At 40.9% G+C, this 20,456-nt stretch overlaps 1 protein-coding gene across 3 annotated transcripts in view; it reads right to left on the bottom strand.

Moving 5' to 3' along the window:
- Nucleotides 1-20,456, bottom strand: part of fam193a (family with sequence similarity 193 member A) — a 160,502-nt gene that overhangs the window by 28,948 nt on the left and 111,098 nt on the right. For all 3 annotated transcript variants that reach the window (XM_052020594.1, XM_052020593.1, XM_052020595.1), the window contains 6 exons: nucleotides 17,320-17,467; nucleotides 11,806-11,883; nucleotides 9,231-9,346; nucleotides 7,588-7,830; nucleotides 6,521-6,674; nucleotides 4,659-4,835 (listed from right to left, as the gene is read on the bottom strand). In XM_052020594.1, coding sequence (XP_051876554.1) covers nucleotides 4,659-4,835; nucleotides 6,521-6,674; nucleotides 7,588-7,830; nucleotides 9,231-9,346; nucleotides 11,806-11,883; nucleotides 17,320-17,467 — 916 coding nt within the window. The remainder of the gene's footprint in view (nucleotides 1-4,658; nucleotides 4,836-6,520; nucleotides 6,675-7,587; nucleotides 7,831-9,230; nucleotides 9,347-11,805; nucleotides 11,884-17,319; nucleotides 17,468-20,456) is intronic.

The raw sequence follows: 20,456 nt of genomic DNA, 5'->3' as shown, positions 1-20,456 counted from the left end.
AAAATTACTGTGTGCTGCTTAAAAACTGATAAAGCACAATTTTAATCCAATGCTCCCAATCTCATAGCCTTCATTCCATATTTTTTGAAAAAGGAGTGCATAACAATGTTTCTTACTATGGATCCAACACAAAGCAAATGGTTTGTGTTATTTATTCTGAGAAAAGGATCCTACTGCAACACCAAATGTTTGCACTTGTGAACCAACTTTAACATTTGGAAACAAATCATGAAGACAGTCGTACAGCACAGGAATGGGCCCTTCCCATGCCGACCTTTTTGGCCATCTACACTAATCACATTGGTCTACATTCGAACCATATCCTTCTATGCCTTGCCTATTTAAGTGCCTGTCTGAATGTCTCTTAAAGGCAATGATAGTATTCGATTCCACCTCTTCTGGCAGCACATCCCAGATATCGAACAGTGTGTAAAAAAAACTTAATCCTTGGATTGCCTTTAAAAATCCTTCCTCTCACCTTAAACCTATGCCCTCGTTTTTCATATCCCTACTATGGGAAAAAGATTTTGACTAACTATGTCTCTTATAATATTATATACCTCTATCAGGTCACTCTTCAGCCTTCTTTGTTTCAGGGAAAACAAGCCCAGTCCATCCAATCTCTCCCCATAACAGAAGTCTTCTAATCCTGGTGAATCTCCTCTGTACTCACCAGCACAATCACATCCTTCCTATGGTGTGGCGACCAGAAATGCACACAGTACTCAAGGTGTGGCCTAACCAATGTTTGGTTAAGTTGCAACTGAACACCCTGACTCTCATATTCCCAGTTAGAGTCAGAGCACTTTGTTCAAGTGGGAAAGAAACTGAGGTAAAAAGATAAACTGATTTTACTCAATGTTAGAGCAGGTATGATGGGTCAAATGAACTACTCGTTCTGTTGGTCATTCTTACATTTGTGCAGACAAAATTTTACAACTCAATTCAGTCCAGCGGTCACAGAGTCATACATCAAGGAAACAGGCCCATAGGCCCAACAGGTCCATGTTGACCAAGATGTCCCATTCAAGCTAGTCCCATTTGCCAGTGTTTGGCCCATAATCTTCGAAGCTTTTCCAATCCATGCACCTGTCCAGCTGTCTTTTAAAAGTTGTTTATGTGCCTACCTCAACCTTTGTGTAAAAAAAAAGTTGCCCCTCAAGTTCCTATGAAATCTCTCCCCTCTCACCTTAAACCTATGCTCTCCAGTTCTTGATTCCCCAACCCTGGGGAAAAGACTAAGCGTATTCACCCTGTCTATGCCGCTCATGATTTTATAAACCTCTATAAGATCACTCAGGCTACTATGTTCTAAGGAATAGCCACAATGGTTACGTTCCACGTGAAACTCCCCTAGCCCTATTCTGTCTCAATCCATCATCCATTCTTCCTCCCTCAAATTTAACTAACTTCCCCCTAACTAAATTTATGTTATTTATCTCAACTAAATCCAGTGGGCACAAGTTGCATTATGAGTAAAGATATTCCCTGACATCCTTTTTGCTTGATTTGCTATGTTATAATTGTATTTACTTTTTGGGGCAAAGGTTTTGAAATTAAGAGGGGTGCAATGTTTGTAATATATACAAGTGATCTGGATGAAAACATAGGTGGTCTGATTTGTCATTTTGCAGACAACACCAAAATTGGTGGAGTTGTAGACAGTAAGAAAGGTTGGCAAAGGATACAACTGGATATACATCAGATGCAGACTTGGGCGCAGAATGGCAGGTGGAATTTAATTGTGAAGTGATGCATTTTGGGAGGTCAAATGCAAGTAAAAAGTATGCAGCAGGATCCTTAAGTGCATTAAGGTACTGAGGGATCTTAGGGTTCAAGTTCATAGCTCCCTGAAAGTGGCAACACAAGTGTATGGGGTGGTAGAGGCGGCATACAGTACTCGCCTTCATCAGTTGGAGCACCGGGAATAAAAGTCAGGTAGTCGTGTTGCAGTTGTATGAAATTTTGGTTAGACCATATTTGGAATATTCTGAGAGTTCTGGTCACCAAACCATAGGAAAGGTGTGAAGGCTTGGGAGCGTGCAGAAGGGATCCACAATTAGAGCATGTTAGTAATAAGGAGAGGATGGACAAACTTGGATTTTTCTCTCTGGAGCACTAGAGGCCAAGGGATGACTGGACAGGAGAATAAAAAATTATGAGAGGCATAGACTGGGAAAATAGTCAGTCAACAACTGTTCATGTTTTACCAACATGAATTGGAGGTTTTCTCAACCTCTTCCTCATTTTGCACTTGATTCTGGTTCAGGAGTTTAAAACTGGTGACAAGGTAGTCAAACATGGTAACAAGGTAAAAATGGTGGTTATCTATTGCATGTAGAAGTTAAATATAAATTCTATCACTGAGACAAAATGTATATGGGAAGCCTGGTGTCGTAAGGGACGTTCCTTGAAATTCATTTTGGGTTGCAAGAAGTGTGAATGAAGATCACGAATTATTAAGGATTACAAAGAAACCAGAGTTCCAGCCAGTCTTGAAGCTTTTGGAGAAAAGCAAAAATCTTGTTGATTGTGGGTCTGGGGGAGGGTATACAAACAAGCTTAGGTGAGGTGAAGGAGGAATTTGAAAACAGGAAAGAGAATTTCATACTCAATACACTGCTCCATCAGAAGCCAACACAGACTTATGGATACATGAATGAGGGTGAACTGATGCAAATTATGGTATGGCAGCTTTGGATGAGCACTCCTTAATAAAGGTTGCTAGGAATGAGACCAACTAATTATTTAGAAAAGTTGAGGCCACAAAGACATAAATGCAAGTTTCAGCAAACTTCCATCTGACAGTCTATAATCTGGCTGCTTGTAGATGATATTGTGAAAATTCCAATAGGACAGGTTCATTGACTTGAATCTCACCTCCAACATCATCTGAGGAGCTTGTAGATTTGCTGACTCAAGATCAATGCTATTTGTTCATTTGCTCCTGCTACAAAGGCCACATGCAGTTCAAACTGGCATCATGGTCAGCACAGATATTGTAGGCTGAAGGGCCCGTTCCTATGCTGTCCTACATTCTATGTTCCCTCCTTGCTCTTGCCCTCTAACCAGACATTCCCCAATGTACTTCATTTCCCTAGACCTGAAATCTCACCTTTAAAGATTCTATCCCATCTCCCATCTTGCCCAGAAGAACAAGCGCCTGTTAACTGAACCAGAATTTGCTGACCAACTTCCTTTCCTGAGCTTGACGGTAGCTGATATTACAAATGATTCTCTGGATGAACAACTGCAATGCATGGCATCATTTTCAGTTTTATTTCAAATTTATAGCATCTGCAGTTTTTGTGTTTTTGGATTTCTGCACAATTCAAATCAAGAAAATGCAGCCTCCACATGCACTGAAAGAGTCAGTTAAGAAAGTTCTGTTAACTGACCAACAAAACTCTTGCTTGAGAAGCCAATGCAAGATGAAATCTGGTGCATGATTAGTAAACAGCATCTTTATAATAGTCTATTGCAGGCCGCTGAAGTTATTAACAGCATCTCAAAAGCAAGAAAAAAAAAATCAAAAACTGCAGATGCTGGAAATCTGAACAAAAACTGAAAAGGCAAGGAACATTCAGCACAGACTGCGTCTCCAGAGGGAGAAACAGACTTCATTTTATAGGCTAACCACGGTTTGTCGCCACTGAATAGAACAAAACATTAACCTGAAACGTTAACTGTTCCCCTCTGCTGAAGTAATTGTGTTGAATGGTGAAGCAAGTCAAGGCCTATTCCTGCTCTATTTTCTAAGTTGGAGACACAACTACTTTGAAAGTTTCTTGGTCAGACATCTGTGGATGGAGACAGAGAGTTAATGTTTTGACCTGAAATGTTAACTGTTTCTCTTTCCACAGATGCTCTCTGCCCTGATGAGTGCTTCTGTTTTGTCACAAGGGCAAGCGTCAGTTTCCTTGATTGTTTTTATCTTATTGCCAATGCCCTTTGCCCCAGATTTGTTCAGTCCTTTCAACCAAACTGTAATAAGGGTTACAGAACAAAGAGAGACCACTGAGCTCATAGTAGTTAGCATAATGCTTTACAGCGCCAGTGACCCGAGTTCAAATCTGGCCTCTGTCTGTAAGGAGTTTGTATGTTCTCCGTGTCTGCATGAGTTTCCTCCGGGTGCTCTGGTTTCCTCCACATTCCAAAGAGGTACAGGTTAGGAAGTTACGGGCATGCTATGTTGGCGCCGGAAGCGTGGCGACACTTGCGGGCTGCCCCCCAAAATCACTATGCAAAAGATGTATTTCACTGTGTGTTTCGATGTACACGTGACTAATAAAGATCTTATCTTATCCTCACTCCCTAACTATGCTAGGTCAAAAATACTTAATTTTCCAATGATCTCATTCAACGCGTTGCTAACCATTTTAAGTCTCAAGAATTTCCAGTCAATCCACTCACCTCAATTCTTTAGGCACATATTTAAATGAATAAGCCAATGCCAATATACCAATCACTAAAGGAAATAGTCTTCTCTGGTTTACTCTATCAGAATGGTTCACGACTACATAAACCTTTGCTGCCTTAAAAACTGGTTTCTGATCCCTTGAAACGATTGGATGAAAGTATCAAATTATGGCTTAAACAGAGGCCAAATGATTTCCGTATTGCATTCCTAAGAGCTTCTAGTTTCACTTCTCAAGTACCTGCTGACTGGGATATGACGGTGGTGGGCTGTCCCTCACTTCTTCCTTTCTAGCTGCCCTCTTTCCAGGCATTTCCTCCGTGTGAGACACAGGGGGTTCACTGCTGCTCTCTCCATCATCGCCATCCTCATCATCAACTTCCGAGGAGCTGCTGCTGGTGCTGCTTACCTGGGGAGACTAGAATGCAAAACGGGGGCGGGGGCGGGGGGGGGGGGGGGGGGGGGGGGGGGGGGTGAAAACTACTGTTGAACAATGAACAAATGAATCTGCATTTGCACATCACCTACATACCTCAGGTCATCTCAAAGTACTTCACCATAACTGAGGTACTTTTGAAGAGCAATTGTTGTTCTAATGAAGGAAACGTGGTAGCCAATTTTCCAACAGCAACCTCCCACAAAATGCAGAGATTGATGGAGGAAAGCTTGGTGGCACATTCCTGACTCTGGGGACACAAAACAAAAGACTGAGGTTGTGCCAACAGCTGAATATGCCAGTACCTAACTTGCGGGAGTTTGGAAAGAAAAACACACCTGTTTGAAGTAAAATCCCCACCTGCCCCAAAGGATGGTTAAAGGAAGTAATCCCCACTCTGGTAATCTTTTTGAATTCAGACTGCATTGCTAAGACTAAGGTCTTGCCTCCTCAAAGAAAATGCTGGCATTATGAGAAATATCAACCTTCTTACAAAGTGATGGACTGCTGCACTGCGCTGCATGTTTTGAAGAACAGGCAGCTACCCTGTGAAATTGATGTTTAACTAACACTGAGGTCATACTCAGCCAGGTGGGCATTAAGGAATCCTCTGCCATTCCTGGCATTGTCCATTATGCTACCACATCGGAGTGTACTCTTTTCCACCTCCTCTTCACTTACCCTCTGCTCTGAATGTGGACTGACCATAGCCATTTTTTGGCTGTGAAATGAAGCCACAAGTTGCTGTATGTCCTTACTCAGGGTAGTGCTCAATTGTTCCTCTAACACCAGTGTATCAAAGACAACATGGACAGATTTTCCCCCTGAGTTAGGGGAAGAAATTACTGTGACTGTTCACTGGCACTTAAGCTGGTGAAGAGCTCCTACTGGGGTATCTTGTGATTTCATCTTGATTTTTAAGCCAATGGGTTGATTTCATTGTCGTCTTTGTCATTCCAATACCAACTAGTGCATCACATGGAGCACTACCTACTGCCAATCCACAAGAACATCCAATAATGGAGATACCCTGCAGTTACATATCCAGTGGATTCTGTCACTACATATTCAGCACAGAGGCTAAATGAAAATACACAAAGGCCACTGTTCAACTGGATAAACCCTCACAAGCAAGTACTGGAATTAAGCAGCATCACAACAAACACCCATTTCTTTCCTTGCCCTCAAATCCAGGGAAGAGAAGGGATTGATAAAGATGAGGCAAGACCATCTCGGTTGACAAAGGGACAGTATTATTTGGCACAATCACTGCTCCTGATTTTCAAACTGAGATAAACGTAAGCAAACAAACAACAACATTTTTATTGATCGCTTGGTTCAAATGAAAATGGGAGAGAGCAGGAAAATAGATCAAATTAATAAAAATAATGTTGACTATTTCTGAGTAAAGGGCCTGCCTTAATGCAGAACAAGTTGTTCTTCGTATACAAATAAGCAGAAGAGTGCATAAAAATTAATTACCTGTGGAAGAAAAATAAATGCTAAGGAAAGAAGTTGATGTTAAATAAAGAGCTGCATAAGAATCAAAGCCAAGTAGCCAGACTTCAACAATGGAGGCAGAAACACTGAGGTAATTCAAAAATTCCTGCGAGGGCAGTTCATGCAGCACAGAGATGGACCTTTCCTCAACAGTTACGTTCACATACCTCATCCTTCAATGCCATGTTTTCACCCCCACCATTGAGTTCTCCGTGGATACCATTCATGTTGGCTACAACTTCTGCATCATCATAGCTGTTCAGTGGGTATATGTCTGCAAATTTCGCTGATAAGGGTGTCACATCTTCATCATCACTGCCACTGAGAAAGAAAACAAAACAGCCATGTGATATGGTTATGCGATAAGCTTAGAAAATGTCTGGTATTACTGGAAGAGAAAATGAAATAGTCTCCATGTCCTGTTCAATATCGAACCTTCAACCAAATCACTAATACAGATCAAATCATTCATCTCAATGTTATCTTTGGGACATTTCAAATTGGCTGCTGTATTTATTATTACAACAGTGACATCACTTCAAGAGGATTTTGTAAGCTAGGAAGCGTTTTGCGACATCTCATGGCTATGAAAGGCACTACACAAAGTTGTCTGAACAGGAACAGAAGGAATGGTATATGTCAGCAGCTCATTCATTTTCAGTCCCTCCTCTCTCTACTTATATCTTGTTCCAGATCAGCTGTCATTAACAAGACATCAGCACCTACACTAATCTGTGTTATCTGCCTTCTCTTGGTCTTCGTCCTATTATAGATATCCCCTTTGTTCCCTCCAACCTTCCCACTTCTAAGTTTAAACACGTCTCTTTTCAAAATTTTCCACATTCTCAAGAAAGATCATCAACCTGAAACATGAACACCATTTCCCCCTCTACAGATGCTGCCTGACCTGCTGAATATTTTTTTTAAGCATTTTCTGTTTTTATTTCAAGTAGCTTACACTTAGCAACATGACCTCAGTAAGGTATTGGATTTCTAACCGACTTTAAGTTTGGATTTTCTTGCATGCTTCAAACCTACAAACTTCTGACCAGAGACAAATATTTGTTAAGTGAGTGAAGCTAACATGATCAAATACATGTAGTTGCCCATTTGATTTAGACATTCGTGTCTGGACTAGATGACTTCTATGCGTAAAACAATTAATAGAATTGCTATGTCCCCTTCTCTTGATACTGAAACTACCACAAATCATAGCAAGGACCAGAGCACTTACAAGGTGGGGGCTGAGTTGCTATCAGCAAGGATGAGCCGTGGATGTTGTTGAATGGTGATGGGTGAACTTGAACCAGATCCCGAGCTTGCAGACGACATGCTGGGTGGGCATATTTCTGTGAGGTAATCTGGAGCCGCTTCTACTTGCAATGGTAATGTGTTAATAGAAAGATCATCAGGAATAGGTGAATCCATGATGCCACATGTGAGAATGTGTGAGAGGCTGCAGTCATCACAGGTACACCTGCAAAAAAGGTTAGAAGAAATCTTAAGCACTCCTTTGAGCAACAAACAATACATAGGGAATAGAGCTGTAGAAAGATAAACTGCACTGCCTTTTGACTTCTGCCATCTGGCCTTGCATTTGGCTCCATTTAGTGGAATTAAAGCCTCCTCTCTGCTGGACAGAAGGGAGCTATGCCAATTATATTCTTTTTAAAAAAAATCACTCTCACAGGGGGAGGCATGAGATGTTTGAACTGGTCAAGTCAGACCAAAAGCAGCGAAAGAAAACAAATTTTAAGACCTCCCACAAGTCCTCAGCTTGCTAAGATACTGATCTGTGTAAATAAAAAAAATCCCAAGTTCAGATCTAAACAATCTATTTGAAAGCTGACAGGACTGGTGAACAACTCATTTCACATAATAAGGCTGTTTATTCTTCACTGGAACCAGTGTAATATTGGCTGGCATGGAAAAATAGTGTTCCACCAAGGGTTTCCTCTCCTCAGTGTTATATTACAATCACCAGAGTCTCTGCTCTGCTGAACTCACTGACTTTAAATCAGTCAGGGCAGTGCAACTGATCTCAGATTAAAGTGGGGCAACCTGGCTGCACTTCCCGAACTCCAAGTGCAGTTCAGCAAAATGGTGAAGATGGAGGCAACCTTGACATCACCTGACGGCTTGATCAGTCAAGGATATCGTGCCTGCTATGAGCAAAGAGTATGCCAGCACTCACCACATAGTCTCATGTGTGAAGAAAGTTACTGATCATCAATTGTGGCAGTGTACCCTGCAGAAAGGCAAAGCCTCTCAGACCTCGATCTACCTTGTTGTGACCTTGCACCTTATTGCACTGCACTCTCTCTGTAGCTGTGACACTTTACTCTGTACTGTTATTGTTTTTACCTGTACTACATCAATGCACTCTGTACTAACTCAATGTAACTGCACTGTGTAATGAATTGACCTGTACGATCGGTATGCAAGACAAGTTTTTCACTGTACCTCGGTACAAGTGACAATAATAAACCAATACCAAGAAGGGGGAAGCACTGGGAAAAATGTAAAACACGAGTGAACTGAGAAACAGGCCTGCAGATGCTCAAGTGAATAAGCAGAAGAGAACTTGAAATATCTTCCCTCTGGATACAAAAGAGAACTGCTGCCAGCAGAAAGAAAAAACTAACAATGGGCTGGAGGATGGGAGAAAACAAGTCTGGGACAAAAATCAGCCAAATAAAATGACTGCATCCAATATGCAGTTTTAATTCTTTGGTGAAGCTTCCCCATCTCCACGGTGAGATGAATAGCAGATATATAGTTACATGAGATCAACAAAAGGAAAAATTCAGCCTCGTTTAATATATTGAAATCCTTGACCCTAAACCCACTTGAAATGAATGCTCTTGGGACACTTACCTGCGCCTGTAGTTACAGTTGGGACAATCAGGCATGCTCAGTCGTGATGACAACATATGCCTCATTGTATCTGTGAAATTATTTTCTCCAGTTAGTGCTTTCTTGCTGTTTGTAAGCTGGGGGTTGGGGGGAAGAAGGGGGAAACATAGTGAATTTAAATTTATAGAATCCAGAACAGAAAAGTCAGGGATAAGGGCTACTACACTGGTACCATGTCTGCTGCTCAAAATGGGTTCTCAGAAACGAGATTGCTAATAGTGGTCATTATAGCATCACCTATCAACGTGCCAGATTCAACTACCGTGCAAGAAAAATTACCTCTTGATCCCCTTCCTCTCCTCATAAACCTATGTCCTCTTGTTTTTGATACCCCCACCATGGCAAAAAGATTCTGACTATCAATGCCTTTCATAATCTTCTGTCAAGTCACCGCTCAGCCTCCTTCATTCCAGGAGAAACAAGCCCAATTTATCCAACCCCTCCCCATAATTCAAGTCCTCCAATCCAGGCAACATCCAGGTGAATCTTCTTTGCACTCTCTCCAGCACAATCAGATCCTTCCCATAGTGTGGCAGCCAGAACTGTACACACTAGTCCCAAGTGCAGCCTAACAAATGTTTTGTAAAGTTGCAACACATCATATTTTGAATTATGCAACTATTTTCTCCATTATTATTTTCCATTGGTTACTTTTTCTTTAAGCAAAGCATGTTCTAAATCCACATTTCTTTAATTTGCACTTTGAATTGATGCCTAGATTTAACATATCTATTTATACAGTTCCAACAATGTCAGCGATAAGGTCCACATTTAAATACTTTGGCAGGGTGGAGTCACTAATCTTTGGCAGGCTACTTCTAGAATCAGTATTGTTTCTAATATCAGTTCTAATGCATGTCTGTACATTGGAGACTTACACTCTGCTAAATGACCAACGCACTAAAAACTGAAGCATGGTTCCAGTAAGTACATACTTGACTTGCACTATTCCGAGGGAAGAGCTGCAGACTTCCTCATGATGCCCTTTCTGGTGTAATCTGCTCAGTGTCTGTCAGCATGGAGATGGCATGTGGAGAGAATAAAATGGGAGTAGCCCAAATGACTGGTAGTTGGTGCAAATTTGGTGTGCTGAAGGTCCCTTTTCCTAACGATATGACCATGACTCTACTTGGGAACAGTACCAAGGCATTGCCGATTTTGGGATTAGGACAGCAGTGGTCTCAGATATGCTGCTCCCATCCTACCCTGACCAAACCCTCGCCCCCTTTCCCCAATGCTGCTTTTGAACAGCCTGGCAGTGCTCATTATGTAGGCTCACAGATAGATAAATGACACCTGAATGAAATAATGTGAGGAAGATGACGAACAGTGATATAAGTAGGCAAACTATTCGTAATACAAGGTAGGATTTCATAAATAACAGATTAAATGAACGATCAGCTCATCTTCCAATCAATAGTGCTGGCTGAAAGATTAACTTTGGCTAGAAGCAAAATTTCATGCTGTGCTACAGAAAGTGCCATTAAGAACTGTTGTTACAGTACGTGGATGAACGAAACTTTAAAAGGGCAATTTATCAGAAAGTTAAGTTAAGAGGCAGACAGAATTAAAGGAAAGAGGCAATTTTAACTGTTATTGGTTAAACTGTCAGAATTGGGCACCTTATTCTTGGAAGGATATTAAGGATGTGGATGGAACATAGAAGAAAATCACTAAGATGCATCGGGAATCTTCTGACTTCAAAGAGAAATTGGGAAAGCTGGGAGTATTTTCAGTAGAACATAGGTGGTGGAAAATGATGGCTATAAAAACAGTACTCAGTGATGGGTTTCGATGTACAGATCATGGCTGGTACACAGATTGAAGGTGCAGTTGCTCCACCCACAACATGCTCAAATGCATTTTCTGCAGTAAAGCTTCTTAATTTTACATCCACTTTAACAGGGCCCCTGCATATCATATTTTAACCAAAATATCCCCTTCAGTAGCACACTGAAGCAGACTGAGTTATTAACCCTGAAATCTCAAGGAGAAATGTGAAACCATAATTTCAAACCAATAGGGCAACTGCACAAATAACTGAGCCAAGAAGAGTGTCAATTTACATCTCAATTTGCTTCGATATGACCAGCCACATTCCTCCTCCAGGTCAGAGATCTCATCTTCAGGGTACAATACTTAACTTCTTAATCTAATGTCAAGGTATTTATTGAACTACCAGTTGAGCCTAACAAGTGATATACAATGACATGGGCACTGGAGAAGGTCTGATCCACCAATAAATGGGAATGCGACCAAACTGCACATGAAGCCTATTTTCTGCCTGGTTCTGTATTCCTCAACACTCTTACTAAACAAAAGTTAGCAATCTCAAACTCAATAGCTTTATGGAGAGAGGAAGTGTAGTCAGTGCGAGCAAGCGAGGTCCAGATATCCCACTCTCTTTTGTGAGGTGTTCTCTGAATTCACCCCCAAATGGACTTGTTCTTAATGTACCCCCTTTCCCATTTCTGGCTTATTCAGGATATTAATGTTACATTATTTATACATTCAAAAGCCAGGACAGATATTTTACCTGCTCCTCTAATAACCGGCGCTGTTTGAAGAACTCCCAGTCGTCCTTTAGCATGCGCTGTTTGGTTTTCATCGCCATCTAACAAAAAAACATCCATACGTCATAGGCTGTAAATAACTCTTATCAATATGATATTTTTCAAAATGATGCAATGTATTTTGATTTAGGAACTTTGAATATGAGCCTTGGTTCAGTACCAGCAAAGAAATTGAGGTTGGAAACACATTCCAGGCTGACATTTCAGTCCATAATTTTCCTTTAATGCTGCCCTTTTCAGGAGGTTTTAAACTAATGTATAGATGCTCCATTTGATGAAGTATGGAGGGACCACCTCTTTAATAACTTCCTCTACTTCAAGCAGATTACCTGGTCACTTATCTCAAAACACTTGCTGTGCACAATTTAAGCACCATGTTTTCCTAGATTTTAATGGTGACTACACTTCAAAAGTTCTTAATTGGATATGATGCACTCTGGGTGGCCAGATGAAAAGGTACAATATAAATGCCCTTTTTTTTTATTTCTCTGCTTTGAAAGAGTCCCAGAAATGTCATCAAGCTGTATTTACAAAAAGGAGGGAAAAAGAAAAAATATTTTTAGCTTAAGAGCACTAAAGTGCTCAGAGATAAAATCAGAAAATGTAGGAAATACTTTTCAGACCAAGCACTATCTATACAGAGAGAAGCAATTAAGGTTTCAGGTCAATGAAACACATTTTGGTGATAGGTCATCAACTGCTCCTTTCTCTTCCTGAGATGAAACATATTAATAAAAGTTACTACCAACTTGATGGATCATCAGGCCAAATGCATCCAACTCTGTTCTATTTTCACTGCAGTGGTCAATTTTTTTAAAAAGTATACAGATTTCACAAGAAATATGAAGTATAGATTCTTGGTTTCAATTACATTTGAATAACAAAATGACAGCATTGATCTCCTTCTGGGTTGTTTTATCGGCATTATTTTTAATCATTGAATTGTTTAATAAAAGAGACCTGTATTCTTTGAAAATATCAGAAGCCTTTGAGTTAGCATATATGAAAGAGTTGGAAACAAAAGGCTGCAGATGCTGGAATCTGCCCTCGTTTTTTGCTCTGAGACAGCTGACTGCTGAGACTGCCTGGTTTTACCTGTGTCATTGTCTCAATCCATCTGCTGCAAAACACCTCTCTTTACTTGCTTGCCTGACCTGCTAAGTGTGTCTAACATTTCCTCTATTTCAGATCTACAGTTTTTACACTTCAAGATGTTTTAAGTTGGACACCTTTTTAACCATGCAGACGCCAAGTTTATCTAGTATTTTCTTATTTTAGATATGCAACATTACAGATTGGAACAATGATTCTGTGCCACATGTTACGGACTCAGTGAAAGTCCCTTTAAGATAGAGAGTGTGTGTGTATGTGTGTGTGGGGCGTGCTTACGTCAATAGAAGATAAAGGACGTAATGACGTTGTTGAAGAAGTTAGAAGAAGAAGAGAGAGAGAGAGAGAGAAGGGAGAGAGACACCAGCCTGCTTGTTTTCTCTTTTCCTTTTTGATTACCTCCCAATTTAATCTCCGGTTTACCTGGATTGTCTTTGTAACTCTTTTGAAAGGTTTTAGGTTGTCCCCATTTGGATTTATGGGTTAAAGCATAATCATCTGCCAACCTAGCAGTTTCTTGTAAAGTTTCCACTGCCTTTTCATTTAAATATGTTGTTAATTCAGCTGGAACACATCTTTTAAAGTCTTCCACCAGTATCAATTCTGTCAATTTATCATAATCCCCATCTACATTTTTAGCCAGGCACCATCGTTCAAAACATATTCTCTTTCCATTGGCAAATTCCATATAAGTCTGATCTGCAGATTTCCTCAAGTCTCTGAATTTTTGTCTATAAGCCTCAGGGACCAATTCATAGGCCTTCAAAATAGCTTGTTTTACCTTGGTATAATCAGCTGCATCCTCAGCAGACAAAGCAGAATAAGCTTTTTGAGCTTTACCTTTAATCACACTCTGTACCATAAGAGCCCATCCTTTCCTTGGCCAGTTTGAACTCACAGCAACCTTTTCAAAATGTTGGAAATACTGATCAACCTGATCTTCTTCAAACGGAGGGACTAATCGAACCTCCCTGCTGGCTGAAAAACCATCATCAGAATCAGATTCCGAACTCCTACGCTTCATTTGTAACTCATGCTGCCTCTGTTTTGGTCTAGGGGTATGATTCTCGCTTGGGGTGCGAGAGGTCCCGGGTTCAAATCCCGGACGAGCCCCCAATTTTGTCACAAACCAGCAACAAAAGAAACACACTGAGCATGATTCAGTGTTAAAACTATTTTATTAATCACTACTTATGATAATACGTAAAATAAAAGTTTAAAAAAATGTTAGTATGTTAGAATTCAAGAATGTTAAACCTCGAACGTTAACCCCAAAACTAAACTCTTCGTGTGTGTGTGTGACAAAGTCCAAAACTCCCAGTTCCGGAATGGTTCTTAAAGTTCAGTTCCGCAAGCCATAAGGTGAAACATGAGCAAGGGCTTCTTCAACAACCACCGTTGTCTGAAGATAAGATGTAGATGTAGAAAAACATAGAGAGAGTACATACGAAATCCAAATGTTCCACGATGGAACCCAAACGACACTCCAGTGTTTACTCGGTAGTGACTTCCTCACCCCGAAAAGCATCCGAACCGTGGTCATCCACACACAAATACCTGTTTCCTTCTACAGGTCAGCAACAAAGTGAACTCCACCGGATTACTTCCAACTTCCATACATGGATTTCAGTGGCAAACACAGTTATTGTTTCTCATCCATCGATCAAGAAAACAAGCAGGCTGGTGTCTCTCTCCCTTCTCTCTCTCTTCTTCTTCTAACTTCTTCAACAACGTCATTACGTCCTTTATCTTCTATTGACGTAAGCACGCCCCACACACACATACACACACACTCTCTATCTTAAAGGGACTTTCACTGAGTCCGTAACACACAGAATTAGTTGGTTTCATTAAGATGGCAAGTGCTCCAGGAGAAAACAATACAGTACCAATAATCGAAAGGTCTGGTATTCTCCCCAAATATAAATGTGCGCAGTTAGAATGTAAAATAAAATAAGCATGTTCTATACCAAGAGGTTAACAATAGATCTGTCTCAGAGATTAATTTCAAAAGGCAACACTGCACTTTGTACCAATGACCATCGCCCTTGTCAGATAGGAGAACTACCACCGAGTGCTCCAGCTCTCTCTTCCCTCATGTTTTCTCCACGAACTGTTTCTCTTCCATTTCCTGACACAATCTCTGTGGGAAAACAGTGGATTCCTTTTTTTAAGCCTAAATGCATTTCTGATTTAGTGGAAGGTAAATGATCATATCACTGACGTGGGCAGTGCCGTGGGACAGCAGGTAGTGCTGTTGCCTCTCAGGCTCCAGTGACCTGGATTTAATCCCGACCCCTGGAGCTGTTGGTGTGGACTTTGCACGTTCTCCCTGAGCCCATGGGAGTTTCCCCCAGGTGCGTCAGTTTCCTCCCAAGATGTGCTGGTTGTCAGGTTAATTGTAAATCACCTCCGATGTAGGTGGATGGCAGGAGAATCAGGGTGCCAATGGGCATGAGAGAGAGAATGGGTGATAGTGAACTAAGCAGGGGAAAATAAGATTTATCTGAGAGCTGGCACAGATTCGATGGCCAAATGGCCTCATTCTGTCATAAAAGTATGAGAAATATCTCATGCGCTGGCAAAGCATATTAGCAGAAGATAAATCCAACTAGTAACTCAGGCAGTTGAACTAGGAATAAGAAAACTTTTGATATCACATAGAACATGGTTAGTGAATGACTGACTGCAGCAGAAGCATTCTTCCAGGACAATTTCAGATTTGAAACTTGAAAGACATGTTCCACAGTTATGGATGATATAGGGAATTGCTGCAGCTGGTGGTATGCAAACAATGAAGCTAGTGAACACGCAATCTGTAATCGGCAACGCCATAAGTAATTAGCAATGTGGCTTCAAGCTTCCTGGATGCTATTGACACAAGCAACTTGTATTGATATCGTGCCTTCAATGTAAAATATGTGTTGCAGCAACAATAACAAAATTCACACTGACCCACGTGTTGCAGATATACAAAAGATGAACCTCAATGAACAAGGGAGGTTCACTCTCAAAAAGCCGGAGGAACTCAGCAGGTCAGGTGTTTCACAGCTTGTGCGCTGCTCCAGATTCCAGCATCTGCAGTCTCTTGTCTCTCCAAAGGAGGCTGCAGGGTTTAAATCACAAGCTCCAGCTGAAGGTGAGATGACCATGTTTCTGCCTGCTGGTTGCAGTGTGACTTGTTGGACTCAGTACGAGTCAGTACAAAAATGCAGCCAGTGGTACAGTTGCAGCACATGGAAGATGCCCAATTTGCATCCACCATGAAGACAGCAATACCTTCAGTTTCAAGGGAATTGCCCAGTTCGAAAGAATTTGAAACTGGTGCTTAGAAAAAAAAAGCAGGAAATCACAGTCTGCAAATTTAACTATCAAGGAAGGTCAGAGACAAATCGATATAAGCATACTTTTAACACGTTGTGATATAAACCCCACAACCCCCTTTGTTCAATGAGGTCCATCTTTTGTGCACTTTCAATGTGCTTGCTGCTCTGTTCCAGCTCGTTATCCGGGTTGCTGCTGTATAATACTTGAGTTAAGCCACATTTGGAGTACTGACTGGTTGCCACACTATGAGGAGGATGTGGAGGCTATGTAGAAGGCGCAGAAGAGGTTTACCAGGATGTTGCCTGGAGTTGAGTGGATTAGCTAGGAGGAGAGGTTGAACTTTGATTGTTTTCACTGGAGCTTCAGGAGGTTGAGAGGCTATGTGATAGAAGTATACAAAATTATCAGAGGCATAGATAAGGTAGATAGTCACAATCTTTATCCCAGGGTGGAAATGTCAAATATTCGAGGGTATAGCTTTAAGGTGAGAGGGGAAAGGTTTAAAGGAGATGTGCGAGGTATGTTTTTATTTTACACAGAGTGGAAGGTGCCTGGAATGTGCTGTCAGTGAAGGTGAAGCAGATACAATAGCAACATTTAAGAGGCATTTAGACAGGCACATGAACAGGTGGGTAATAGAAGAATTTCATGATCGGCGCAGACATGATGGGCCGATGAACCTGTTCCTGTGCTCTACTGTTCTATTACAAATGGTGCTGGGTGGAAGCACACAACTGAGCTCTGGTGTCACGATCCCTTCTCAAAACTTGCCTTCCAATAAATAACCCTATCCGCTTGGATGACCCCCTTGTTTTAGCACCATCACACTTCACACTAATACAATTTAAAGTTCGAGTTTCAGAGGGATACTGGGCTAATTCATTACCCAAGCCACTAGCTGTTTAGCTCCACACGGATCAGGTATGTAACTGATGCTGTTACTTCATATCTCGGCTAATTAAGCCAATTGGGAAGTGACACCATCTTATTTTGGTGGTTATGAAAATTGAAGCAGCAAAGGGATTTCAGACAAGTCTCACCTGTTCATCCACATAATCATCTATTCGCTTTTGGCATTCTAGCCACTCCGCTGCAACTCTTCTCATCTCCTGGTCCATTTGGAGGTATCGTTGTAGTAATGTACTATACATGTCCTCACTGTATGTGTCGTGAGATGCCGTACCCAGCCTTAAAGAAGATCAATCAACACAGAACACGTAAGTACACGACAAATTGGTCAGAAAGAACAAATAGCCCACTGCTCCAACAAGCTTTTCCATCTAGTGGTAATGCCAACTCCTGGTGGGGACTAAAAAGAAGCATTTTCTATCTAGTGAAAAGAAAATAACAACATGATAGAGAGTAAAATGGCAAGTTGCTGCTAGAATTGAGAATGCTAAGGGCAACATAACAGAAAATTAACGTTGCAGGCAAGTGCAAGGCAAAAAGGAGAGCACGGAAAGGGGGAAAAAGAATTGGGTAGCTCTTTCAAAGAGCTGAAGTGAGCAACATGAGCACTCATTCTCATATGTCTGAAGGGTTATGATGAAGCACAGACCATATCAAGGCATGGTGATTCTGTTCTCAAATATACTGAAAGGTGAAGTATTTGACTGCTGGTTGAATTATTTATTGAATTGTACCTTGCTTCCTACAAATTCCAAAAATGGTGGGAAGGTCATTTTTTTTTGTTGGGGAGAGGGGGCTCTGGAAATTAAATAAGTGCTTAAAGAGTTGACCTTGAGTGCAAATCCAACCCAACATTAAGACACAAACAGAATTCTCTCAAACCATGCTTAGTTAAATTCTACATGTCAGTAACTAGGGCGAAGTCCATCCTAGCATTCACTTACCAAACAGCCCGGCACATTTGTCATATCACATGGGGAGAGGAATAAAATAATGGTGCACTTTATTTGCTTTGAGGCAATGCAAATTTCTCCTTAGACCAAGTAGGTCAAAATTCCCATAATTTCCATAACTCATGGAATCTTAGGAGCAGGTCTTTATAATCAATATACTCTCACTTAAACAGATGTAGTCACTGACATACCAAATTGCTGAATTTATCTCCATCTGTTAATCACCTTTTACCCCTCACAATTTTACCAATCAACCATCCCTCCTTTTTCTGAAGGCTATGACTCCTTGCTTGGGTACAGTTTCAGGGCATCATTTGCGGGGCATCTCATCCAGTCTATTCTCATTCAACTCAAACTTTAAATTGCCTTTCCAAAGTGTACCACTGATGAAGAGCAGAATGAACCTGGGAGAGTTATCACCCCAGCTAATTCACTGTGTTGAATCAGCTGGGGTGTCTAAAACTATCACTAATTTTCCTTTGGCACCGTTGGGCCAACTTATTGCTTTACTTTTGTACCAGAAGGGAATACATTATTGTAGTTCATTCACACGTTCCTGAAATTTTTGCCATTGCCAACCTATCATCAATCCAAGTTAATATTTCAGGTCCAAGACCCGTAATCACACTGTTTCTCTCTCCACAGATGCTGCCTGACCTGCTGAACATTTCCAGCATTTTCTCTTTATTTCTGACTTCTAGCATCTGAGTTTTATTTTATTTTCAGCCCCATAAACAACATTGCCCAATCTATCTTAGCTCACACCACCATAGCTTCCTATTTTTACATTCGGAATCAACTTTGTCACTTTCCATCTTAATGAGTCATGAATATTATGGTCTCTTCCCGCCCCCCAAGGGGAGTCTTACAAGGTTGCTAATTAATCCTTTCTCAGTATGTAATACCCAAACAAGCACAGTAAGTAGGAAGCCACCAAGCCAGTCAGGTACTGACCACAACTAGTAACAAAGAAAGATGAGTAACAATTCTGCTGCAAGAAAAGGGATGGCTTGGATTCAAAGCTCAATAGCAATGGGGGAAAACAAGAAGTGCCAACATGAGCTAACACAAACTCAAAAAAAAGCACAGACTAATAGAAGCATTTTGAACTGGCTGGCATTTGGAATGTTGTGTTCAGTTTTGGTCACCCTGCCATAGGAAGGACACCATTAAGCTGGAAAGAGTGCACAGGAGATTTAGACAGACGTTGCAAGGACTTGAGGGACTGAGTTATGGAGAGAGGTTGAGCAGGTTGGGACATTTTTCCACTGGAGAACTAGAGGTGATCTTATAGAGGTGTATAAAATCATGAGGGGCATACAGAGTCAATGTGCACAGTCTTTTTCCCAGGGTTGGGGATCAAGAACTAGAGGGCACAGGTTTAAGGTGAGAGGGACAGATTTAATAGGAACCTTAGGGGCAATTTTTTCCACCCAGATGTGGTCAGTATATGGAATGAGCTGCCAAAGGAAGTGGTTGAAGCAGGTACATTAACAACATTAAAAAGGTACTTGGACAGGTACATGGGCCAAACAGGACCAGCTTAGGACCAGCATTTTGGTCAGCATGAACCAGTTGGGCCGAAGGCCATTTTTTGTGCTGTATGATTATGATAATGCCACAGAAAATGGTGGGGGAAAATAAAAATTCACATAACCAAATGATGCATCCATGCCACAAGTTTAGAATAACATTCTTCACAGCCTGAGACGGGAATAACAGGCAGAATGCAACAAACTGATTTCAAAATAAATACAGAATTTTGAACCAATTTAAAGTTTGACATTTGTTAAACTTTGAATTTTCTTCCAGGAACAGGAAATGCCTTGATTAAGCTGTCATTTTTTAAAACAGAAAAACCTTTCCTCTTCAGAAACACGTCTAATTATTTATTAAAAACAAGAAACTCTGGAAACCTCGCAGGTCAGGCACCATCTGTGGAAAAAGAAACAGTTAATCTTACAGACCTGAAACGTTAACCATTTCTCTTTCCACAAATGTTGCCCGAGCAGCTAAGCATTTCCAGTACTGTTTTTGCTTCAGATTTGAAGTTTTGGCTGTTTGTTATCATCAATTATTTCTTAGACTCACTTAGATTATTCCAAAGAGCTGCATTTTGAAATAATTGAGCAGTAGCGACTCAATTCAGTGTGAGTGGAGATCAAATGTACAACACTCTCCACAAAAGTTGCCACAGTAATTAATCAGTACACCACACGTGTAGTGCGCAGTCACAAATGCAATTAGTGTGGGAGCAGTTAAAATTTGCACCAGAACAGGAAACAATACCTTCAAAGCTATAGACAATAGAAAAA

Source organism: Pristis pectinata, chromosome 7, assembly GCF_009764475.1.
Source record: "Pristis pectinata isolate sPriPec2 chromosome 7, sPriPec2.1.pri, whole genome shotgun sequence".
Classification (NCBI taxonomy): Eukaryota; Metazoa; Chordata; class Chondrichthyes; order Rhinopristiformes; family Pristidae; genus Pristis; species Pristis pectinata.
Note: the sequence above shows the minus strand (reverse complement) of the source record. Positions and strands in the feature narration are given on the sequence as shown.